The following is an 11693-nucleotide window of genomic DNA, read 5'->3' as shown; positions in this document are numbered from 1 at the left end:
ACGAAGACAAAAGTTGGAAAGGGCCAAGTAGGTAATATGAAATAATACAATTATTAATAATATTATTTGAAACTTCAACAATTCTTATGACTTCATTTACATTTCTGTGTGCATTACATAAATCATTCGCATATTTATTTAAATAATTTATAATCTCACATGACCCGTTCAAGGTCATCACAAACATCATTTAATTACTAGCCAGTAAATTATAATTTCCTTTTGAAAAAAAATTTATAAAATAGCAGTTAATATAATGCGTCCTAGTGACATGGTAAATGTTTTGCAATAAATTCTTTTCTTTAAAGCCTTTTCAGTAGCTTTGTTTACTGCCTCTCTCTAATGGCACTGGTACTTTTTCTTGTTCGAACCAGCCTTTTATGTACTTGGGATCGTTGTTCTGTTGAAACAACCATCTTAGTGGCATATTATCCTCCGCAAAAGGTAGCATCAAAACAAATCGATCCATTTTTTCGGTACTATGGACTACTGAGCTAATCACAAGTCGATTGAAACAGCCCCATGCCATAACACTGCCCCCTCCCTGTTTAACTGTAGGTAATTGGTATTTTTGATGGAACCGTTTGCCTATTGGTTTGCCTTGCAAACATTTCCAAATAAATTAAACTTACTTTCACCGCTACATAACACCAATTCCCACTTTTCGTTGGACCACAAAAGATGCTCTCTTGCAAAACTAAGCCTGTTCTTTCTATTATTCTATGATAGAAAAGGTTTCTTTGCAGATTTTTTCCAAACAGTCCCTTTTTTCGCAGTCTTCTTTGCACAGAACTGGGCGAAAAAATTTTGTACATTACCCTGCAGTAATTCTTGATGGATATCACTGGCTGTCAATCTGGGATTTTTCTGGGATATACGCTTTATGCGCCTATCAAGAATCCGTACTGTGAGGTATGCTCACTCTAGGACGATCCACAATAGATCCACAGGTATCAATTTTGGATATAGTCCCATTTTTGATGTGCATAATTTCAGAAATTCGATTGTACAACATACCCTCATTCCTAGTCTACAATTTGTTTTCGTAAGGCCATTAGGATTTGCTTTTGCTTTGGCATAATTAAAACCAAAATTTTTAATTCGCACACTACAATGAGAAGCCAAACAATACTAGATGTAGATGGAACATAGTCAAAATAAATGAAATTTATGGGATTTCCAAACTTATGTCTTGGTAAAAAAGTGGGTCTTTTTCTTCTTATAATATTTTTATAATATCGAAATAAACTACAGTATTCCTTTTAAATTATCTTAAAAATACATTTTAGAAAAATGAAAAATTAATATAACTCCATTTTTATACAAAGCAAAGAAATTTATTTAATATTAGGTATCCCCATCTTTATTTCTAATTTTAGCTTCACACCGTTTGTTCATACTTAAAACCAGTGTTCGAATTTCTTATCTGATCCTTATTATTTTCTAAAACAACTGCGACTGTAACATTCTTGTGGTTATAAACCGTTGTGTTAAAGTTGAAGACCTCAAAAATAATCTTCAGAAGGAGTTGTAGTTCGACATCTGCTTCGTTCTGGTCTCCAGTTGTAGTCACCAGTGTCCAACTACCGTTGTAATATTCGGAAATTTGATGTATGAAACATATCAAGCCTTTCGGCTATCCCGCGATAACTTCAATCTTATTTCACTAACAAAACAACTTGAATACACTCATCATATTGACAATATTAAAACGAAAATTAATGTCAATAAACACGTCACTTTTTTGGTAGTTGTTGAATTAAACATGTCATTATATAAATAGTTGTCACAAATACTTTATGTATTTAAAAGTACGTCAGAGAGAACATCTGATTTGGTTCTGGATCATGAAAAGTAATTATATATTAATATAAAAAGAGGTGAGTGATTTAATTTTTTATTACTTGAATTAATAATATTTCTTCTATATATTGATTTTTAAAATATATTTTTGAAATTTTTTAACAATAATGAATTTAATATAAATTTATCTATTATATCTATTTGGGTTAATTAATTTTTATAGAATCCGATAACTTACCCTCTTAATAAATAAAATATATAATATTATATATTAATATAAAAAGATGTGAGTGATTTAATTTTTTATTACTTGAATTAATAATATTTCTTCTATATATTGATTTTTAAAATATATTTTTGAAATTTTTTAACAATAATGAATTTAATATAAATTTATCTATTATATCTATTTGGGTTAATTAATTTTTATAGAATCCGATAACTTACACTCTTAATAAATAAAATATATTTATATAGGTTTAATAAAACTAAAATTAAATACTTGGAATTAATAAAATCATTATCTATGTGTATAATATATATTTAAAACTAATATGAAATATGTATATGTTCTTAACTTCTAAAAATACACAATGTAAATAAATATATTTTCCATCATAAAATCCATGTGTTGACTTACATTTCTAAGGTAGCTACTGCGCCTTTTCACTTTTGTCAAAAATGAACTTCCAAGACATCAAAATAAATGTCCCTATTTTACCCTTTTATAGCGATTCAATTCTCCATCGAAGCTTTGAGGCAAAGCTCCGAAAATATCTTCCTCGGACATGTCTATAAGTTGTATGGGATCGTTATTCGATTCGTCGTCGATCCTCCGCCTAACTCTGTTATGAATTTGCCCATTCTTAGATCTGATTTCCATATGATTTCTGGTAGCCGTTCCACCATGTAATGCCACAAAATCATCTTCGTCGTAGCGCTTCTTCCTTTCATCCATCTCCTCATACTCATCTCCATCTACCACATTAAACTGGGTAATTTTATATATCTCCGGGTTCATGTCTATGTAATATTCAGCCGCTTTGTCACCCCTTAGCACACGTTTTCTCGCGTCCCTTCGATCAGCGTATTCGTCTCCATCGTAATAAGTTTCTTCAAATTCCTCTTCTCCCTCTTCGGCAGCGTCCAACTCGGGATCATATCTTGGTTCATTGACTTTCCGGTCGTCTCTGACAGCCAGTCTGGCTTTTCTACACAAACAACCCGGAGTACCGCAGTCACAGTTCTCTCCAGCATTTGTCTTACCACAATTGCCCGAAGTGCACGAACGTTTTCTGATGTAATAAGGGAGTCCATCGTTTACGTAGATGTCAGTTTTCTTAGCTGGGTGTACCACCGTATCAAAACTGTCATATTTTGGTTGCTGAATGCCCATGATCTCGTTACTTGGAATATTAGAATTGATATGGGTAATTTTAGATTCTTGTATGAGTTTGTCGATTTTCTCAGGAGTTGGGTAACTATCGAAAATATGTCGTTTATTTTGTCGTGACGGAACTGATGTGTTTATGCTTATGTGAATATCTTCTTGACCATTCAGATAGGTGATGTTTACATCGGCGTCATTCGAGTTACATTTTATATTCCTGGAATATATAATGGTACTTGAGGGAAACTCGCCTGAAGTTTGGTTAGGAATAATTACAGGCTCACTAATGTTTAAGCTTGGTAGACTAGCACACTGTTGTGTTGCTGAAGGATTTTCAGTCGATTGTACACACGAACCGTTAGTTGATATATTTAAGTAATTCAGATCTCTTAAAAAGTCATCCTTTGGCATGAAATCAGCTTGTCTTCGTCGGCGAATTTTAGGTATTATATCTTGATCCATATTAAAAGCGGGATTTAAATCTATAGTTTCCGCATCCATCAACGTATTACTTCGTTTTCCTATTTCTCGTTTTTTTCTAATGAACTCATTGACTTCCTGTGACTTCATCCTATTTTGTCCGTCCAGCGAAGCGATCTCTCTTTTGACCTCTTCTTTTAGGGCATTTATTTTTTGTTGGATTTGTCTTTGTATACGCTGTTCGTACTCAGATAAATCACTGTCCTCCTGCGTTTTAAATTTTTGAATAATAGTCGGGCTAGGATGGTTCAAAGTCTTCTGGGGCTGTGTATCATTACGTTTTTGTCTGTGATTCAAACCTTCCCGTCGCATCCTGGAACCCCTTTGGTTCTTCCACCTCACAGAATTAAGGAGGAAATTTAATTTTCGTTCAGCGTTCAATCTTGCGTCCTCGTTTAAACGCTTCAAACTGCGTTTGTGCTCTTTAAATTTATTGTTTTGACATCGTTTCTGGACGTTTCCATCTCGTCCTTCAAAAGATACATCATCTTCGACAAAGAAATTACTTTCAACAGGTTCTTGGGAAATTTTTCTGTTATGTCTTTTTGTTTCACCTTTAGAGTTACTTCCTTTTTCCATGTTAACAGAATTATCACCTTTTTCTAAATTTTCATCTTCTTTTACTTCTCTTTTATGTACGTATTCGTAATCTATTAAACCCATGTCTTGTAATATATCTCTTAATTGATCTTCTACACTTGCTTGTTCACTGAAACTGGAAGCTGAACGAAATACGTCATGTATGTGTCGTTTTTTTTTGGGTGTATCATTACGTTTATCAGTGATTGATCTTTGGTCACTTACAGCGTCTTCGGATCGTTGATAATTTTCTTCATCCGTTTCTTCATAATTTCGACCATTAAAATATTGCCTATATGGTGAGTCGTTAATTTCTAAATTGATCTTTTGATTATTTACGGGTAGTAATTTGTAGGACTCTTCAAAAGGCTGTAAATATTGTTTGTATTTTCAATGATTTATGTACCATAAATGCTAAACATACCTGAAGAATGCCAATCGGTTCTTTATTACGATACATTATTCCACAGGTTCTCTTTTTCAAACCTTTGTGATTAATAGAGTTCGATCGAAGAGATCGTTTTTTAACAATGGCGTAACGTTTAGGATTTTGATGTGACTTTCGGATTTGTCGCAGGGATTGTCGCGGTTCTTCCTCTAATTCATAGTTTTCTGCATATTGGAAACTGAAATCACACGATATAGTTTGAAAAAATGTTGGCCCATTCATTTTACCCATCAGTAGCTACTTTAGACTCATTCGGAATTGATTTAGAAAGTATGATATTCTTCAAAAATGGCATTAGTACTAGATAAAACATCAAACTTTCTAGTTTCATACTAAAACGGTTTGTATATTAATAAGTAAACGTCAATTTGATGTATGTTATGACAATTCCATTTGTCCTGTAAGTTCAACATCAAGTTTGATGCTTACCTTAGTGATATTATACAGGGTCGTGAAAATCTTTCTTTTATTTATAAAAAAAGTAAATATGTATTAGCATTTCATGCCAAATCAACCATTGGATTTCACTTTACTATATCCTACTAAATAAATCTGTGGTATTTTTTAATATATTTTTGAACATACGTTTATTTTTTCAAATAGTTGTAATTTTTTAAACGATTTCTCTTACAAGTTGCTTGTCTTGAATGAAAATTAAAAAAATGATATAAAAAAATGTTTATATTCCATAAAAAATCGAAACTAATATTTACCTATCATTGATCCTTTGTTTAATGTAACATTTTCCAATATAAATGAATGTTTTGTCTATTTATGGATATTGATATGAATCAAGTAATACTAGTTTACAGCGAGAATAAAGTAACTTTCTACCTACATATTTTAAGGTAATGTGTGTGCACTGAATACAAAAACTAATACTAATTCTTTTCTCATTTGTTGTTTCTTTTTTAAAATTATGATTATTTTTAAACGATCCATTCAATTATGGGTCTAGCGATACTAAATTATGTAGTTACTGAACTAATGAAATATCAATTGATTGATTTGAACGGAAATATGCAAAATATCACAAAATTTAAACAAATATTTTGATATCTCGTGAAAGGATTTAATTTGAATTTTGTCCAGTTAGTATACTCAGTGACAAAGAAATTGGAACACCAAGAAGGGAGTGTTGAAATTGTTGTTTTGGTAAAACATAGATGTTATGGCAAGGAGTAAACGATTAGAATTTGGAAACAAAATATCAAAGAAGTTATCTAAACACTCCCCAACACGTCTTGGCATTGATTCAATGAGATGGTCTCTTTCCTCCTGAGGTATAGTATACCAAGCTACCTGTACTTCATGTCTTACAACCTCCAAAGTCCGTGGGGGTGGGGTAAATTTTCTAGCTTTCTACTCATCATATCCCAAACATGTTTTACGAGACCGATGATCTAGCTAGCCATGGCATCAGTTTCACATGGGTCTCTTCAAACAAGTTTAAACTAAACCTGACAACATGGAGCAGAGCATTATATTGCTGAAATAGTGGATCCTTGGGCCGATTAAGATAAGGAAGAACATACGGATCCACTACTTCCTGAAGATAACATTGCACTGTCATGTTGTCTCTAATAAAGACTAAAGGTGACCTACTTCCATGAGCAATAGCACCTCATACCATAACGCCCATTGTTCGGTGAACATGTCGCTTAATATCAAACTGAGGTTGATATTAAGCGTGTTTCACCCCGACGTCGTCTGACTCACTTTCGTCCGTTCTGTCCATCTAAGCAAAATCGGAATTAGTCAGAGAAGGATATGTGAAACCAAGGATATCATCTTTTTTTAATTATGTCTAAACTATTTAATAAATATATATTTTCTAAATGTGATACAGTATTATAAAAACTATTATTTTCTTATTCTATAAATATATTTTTCTAAATTGAGCTGAATTTAAATATAACAACTTTAATTTTGAAAAGGTTTTTTAATGATGTAACAATGTAATGTATAATATCGTTTTTGTTTCATAATTTTAGCCTCCGTAGCATAGAGTCGACCATTTTCCGAATATACAACTTTGGTTTCCTTCAAGGTTCTTAAATTTCTGTGATGAGTTTCTAAATTTTTGTGCCGAATTTAATTATATACGTGATTTCTTATATTTTCTATTGGGTTGATGTCTGGCGATTAAGGTGAACAAGACATAACGTCAATTCTTTAGTCAACCCATTACAATTTTGAATTTGTGTTTACTGTCGTTTTCATGTTGAAACACATTTATTGACGACATCATTTATATATAAGTATGTTTTTAATATATTCCTACAGAAATCAGTCTAAGGAGCCTACGCCAGAAGAATTGAATCATCCTCATAGCATAATTTAACCGCCACTATATTTCACTTTGGGTATAACAAACTTTGTGGGTAGTTTTGTGTGTGAAGGATGTTTAACATAAGCAGCATAAGCACTGTTCTGTGGTCTAATGAATATGATCCCAAGCAAGTTATAATCAGACTTTTTAGTAAAAACCAGGATTTCTTTTGTAGGTCTAGGATCAAACAAACCCCCATCTACTAACCATCTTCTTACAATCTTTGAACTAATACCAGTAAGTCTCCTTCTCCATGTTGTTGTTGAGTTTAATTTCAGTTGACGATAAAATTGAATTGTTGTGATATTTATTAATTTTCGATCTCGGACAAATTTCTTATTGTCTCTTATTGTTTCTCTCAGTCTTGGTAAGGCTGAATTATAATTTTTCTCTCTCTCTTCAACCAGTGATTAAATAATTATAATAACCAAAAGGTAGCTAGTAAATAAATAATTTATTTAAATTCACAAAGAGCAATGAATGACCAAAAGTAAAATGTAATTTCGATTATTAATAATAAAAAAATACGCAATTTTTTAAAAAATAAAGTTAGATTAACAAGTTGCGTAATAGATACAAGAATAACAAAAAAATACAATAAATTCAGGTCACATTTTTATTATATATGATAGATTAGCGACTGTTAATCTGTCTTTTTAGTTTGATTAAAACACTAAATTCACAATAATACGCTTTATTACAACAAACGTAGTTTAACCCTCGACATCTAAAGCTTGACTGCTCGGTTCTTTCTTAAGAACTGCCCCGATTATTAAATGTAAACAAATACTTCAGATTTGCTTATAAAACAAAACTAGTCTAAATAGATGTGAGCACGTCGCATCGGTCCATCGGTGAAGGTGATGACGTAAGCTAACACGGCCTTCCTGACATGTGGGGCGTCCTCGCACCTTCCGCAGTTTTGCAAAGATTCACCTGACACCGGTAATCTGTAAACATTATAACAGCAGTACAAGCTCAAAATATATTCGAAGAACTAAGTCTAAACCTTATTTCATTTAACAAAATAGACTGTTATGTGGCACAGTTAACAACCACTAGAAGCACAGAGGCGACTCAACCATCAACAGGTCTGTTACACCCATGACTCTCAAGTGCTATCAAAAGATACCATATTCTAGCCAGGAGCTCAGAGGCGGTTCAACCACTACCAGGTCTATTACCCGCTTGTCTCACAGACACAGAACACAACAATCTAAGCCTGCAGAGCAGGGACCTTAAAAATAGCCTGCGGAGCAGGGACCTTTAAACATAGCCTGCAAAGTAGGGACCTTAAACATAGCCTGCGACGCAGGGACCTTAAAAATAGCCTGCCGAGCAGGGACCTTAATCGTAGCCTACTAAGCAGGGACCTTTACACACATTCACACATCAATCTTATTAAATAAATCTATATCCATCATACCTTATCGAATTTCTGTATCTGGCCAGGTTCGTAACTGTTCATGTGCCGCTATTGTAGTTCTACCTCGGCTGCCAATCCTTCGGAGTGCGTACCTCTCATTAGGTAAACAATGCGTTACCTCAAAGGGTCCGTGATACTTTGGTTTCAACTTTCCTCTATTCGACAGCTAATAACGACATCTAATCCTAACGAACTTGCTTCTGTATGTAGTTCGGTTGACAATTCCAGATCAAAAATGTTGAAAATCGGATAAGAAGTCAATCGCACATTTTCACATTTACATGTCCATTCAAAAGATTTTTCCTCACGTAACAGTGTAAATATCGGTGCTGTTAAAGTTCCAAAGTTTTTCACAAGATGTCTAAAATATCCAGTCAGTCCTTTTTCGATCACACCTAAATATTTCACAGATGTTTGGAAAAAGTTACATTTTTGTATATTTAAGGGCGTCAATGTCCTTTCTTAAGTTCTTAAGACATTCTTGAATGGGTCGAGCAGGGCAAAACACATCATCAACATAAACAAACGTAATATCGTCTTTAAGTGGTCCAAGGGCTTTAACGATGGCGCTCTGATAATCTGATGGAGAGTTTATGAGATCAAACGGCATTCGGTTGTTCTTTTATTTCTTTCGTAACCCACTCGTCCATTCCTGACAAATTCAAGTCATATTCCTCAAATGCAATTTCTAAATCTTACAAGTCGAAACTGCGCTGCAGCCACACTTAAACCTTCTGCGCAGCCATCTTCAATGTTGCTTGAGTAGTTTGGGCGTTGGCCATTGTCGATAAAATTTCCATGTTTTGTTTTTGGAATCTGTTGTTACTTTCTTGCTGCTAGTCTCTCTCCGATGCACTTTCGGTAATGTTCACAACGTTCGGACTCACTGCGCGTTTGTGTTTTTCACTATTGTCTGTTCGTTCACAAAGAAACACAAAAAAAAAAAAAAAATATTTTTTTTAGGTCCTTTCTTCCGGAAATAATTCACGAGAAGATATCCTTTATCCCACTTCTGATGATAGATTAGCGACTGTTAATCTGTCTTTTTAGTTTGATTAAAACACTAAATTCACAATAATACGCTTTATTACAACAAACGTAGTTTAACCCTCGACATCTAAAGCTTGACTGCTCGGTTCTTTCTTAAGAACTGCCCCGATTATTAAATGTAAACAAATACTTCAGATTTGCTTATAAAACAAAACTAGTCTAAATAGATGTGAGCACGTCGCATCGGTCCATCGGTGAAGGTGATGACGTAAGCTAACATATATATACATTAGTACAGTAATATATATATATATATATATATATATATATATATATATATATATATATATATATATATATATTATATTATATATATATACATATATTACTGTACTACTACTGTATTTTACGTAGTCAAAATCAGAAAATGTAGTATAAAATCCGACTCAGCTTGATAATACTTTTTTAACTAGCTAATAGAGTCTGTTACCCAGTTACAGTACTCTTAATTAAATCAATTCAAGTACTTTTTTAGAAGGATAGGGGAATAAAACAACATTATAAAAAATCAAGATGTATAATTATTTTAAAATTTAAAAAAATAACAATGAAGCATGCAACAATTGACATTTGTGTCTGAATAAAATTTTTATAAACTAATTTTTAAAATGTATTCAAATACAAATGTAATGGAAATTGAGATGTATAACGCGTATATGTACAAAATTTGTTAAAGACAGATGAAAATGTTTTCCCACATATACTACCTATAAAATTCTTATTCAATTTAGGACGGAAATGAAAAACATATTTACAATTATGCCTGCGTAGATCCTACATTGAATAAAACAGATATCTTACGAACTAAAACCTTTCGACTTCGGTCCAATGATGAAATCTTCACATTCATAGGGTAAATTCTACTTGAATAAGAAAGTATAAAATTGTACCTAGCTTTAATTTTATGAGATTATAAATTGTAAAAGAGAACCTCAAATTGAGCAAATCATAATTTAATTTAAATATGACCGACCGTTTAAAATTAATTAAAGCAAATGTCAGTCATGGCATAAAGTGATAACGAAAATCCTCTAATTAGACGAATTTTCGTGTATCTATTATTTCCATTTTTCAAAAAATAGCACCAATATTTTAAATTCTACAAATTAAAAATGGATGTATTATAAAACCAATACACCTTTTACATACCAACATAACATATTTGGTCAAAAGACCAAAAAATCTTTTAGAATGACTTTCACATTGGCGTCTATTTTCGAAATTTAGTGGATAGGCACGTGTAAATATGGACCAGACAAGTTTATTAGCTAAAAAATCTTTCTACAATTTCACAAGGGAAAAATTGTATCTGATAAGTGCAATTGATTCGTATTACAAATCTATACAAATTGCTATATAGAAAGGGGAGATGCCAAAGAGAACCATCTAGACATTTAGTTTTAACTGTACAAAAATCGAAAAATTTAATCAAGAATCGCATACAAATGTTATGCCTTTATCATACTCGTATATAATGTACTTCAGCAATGTCCATGCAGTAGTGCTTTCTGAAAATCCCAAAAATATTTCTTAACAAACCCCAAGATGTTTTTAAATAGAAACAAATGCAAACAAAAAAATGCATATCCCAGCCTAAAATATTTATTGCACTTGTGATATTCATTAGTCTTCTTTTGTCAGGCTAAGGTAGTTACATTCATATGGATTCTTAATTAATTGACACTGTTTTAAATTTATCTTGTTTTCACATCGTTACAAAACTTTTTAGTATAATATAAAAAAAAGTTATGTATACAATATGGAAACATCTTTTGGATATTGTGCGTATATCTACCTATACTATGCAGTCCTTTCCGTTCCTCTGTTTATCAGGAAATGATACAATTGAATCCACAATGTACTACAACATATAAATAAAGCTATGCGATTTGGGTTTTGTAAACTTCCCTAAAAAAGTCGCTACAAAAATATATTATTCGACAATTTTTTGATGTCAGTAGAAATTGGTGTTAGAGGTTGTATTTTAACAGCAGAGTGATATGCAGAATGAATTATGGACTGCCTCTGAAGGAAAGCTACATTTTACTTTTGCGACACATTAATTTTAACCGTTCTAAATTTCAGTAAACAGTAATTAAATTGTGGATTCGTGTACTTGTGCGAAACACATAAACAAATAATATACACATTATATAGGATTATATGACATCAAAACACATTAGAA

At 32.4% G+C, this 11693-nt stretch overlaps 1 protein-coding gene across 1 annotated transcript; it reads right to left on the bottom strand.

Annotated features, from left to right (window-relative positions):
- Window positions 1-2329: 2329 nt before the first annotated feature.
- On the bottom strand, window positions 2330-5054 carry LOC109602809 (uncharacterized). The gene is made up of 3 exons (XM_020019247.2): window positions 4928-5054; window positions 4677-4878; window positions 2330-4621 (listed from the first exon to the last, which is right to left on the bottom strand). Exons 1-3 carry the CDS (start codon window positions 5029-5031, stop codon window positions 2516-2518), a joined length of 2412 nt encoding a protein of 803 aa, XP_019874806.2. The 5' UTR covers window positions 5032-5054; the 3' UTR covers window positions 2330-2515.
- Between the last annotated feature and the right edge of the window lie 6639 nt (window positions 5055-11693).

This window comes from Aethina tumida, chromosome 1, assembly GCF_024364675.1.
Source record: "Aethina tumida isolate Nest 87 chromosome 1, icAetTumi1.1, whole genome shotgun sequence".
NCBI classification, from domain to species: Eukaryota; Metazoa; Arthropoda; class Insecta; order Coleoptera; family Nitidulidae; genus Aethina; species Aethina tumida.
Note: the sequence above shows the minus strand (reverse complement) of the source record. Positions and strands in the feature narration are given on the sequence as shown.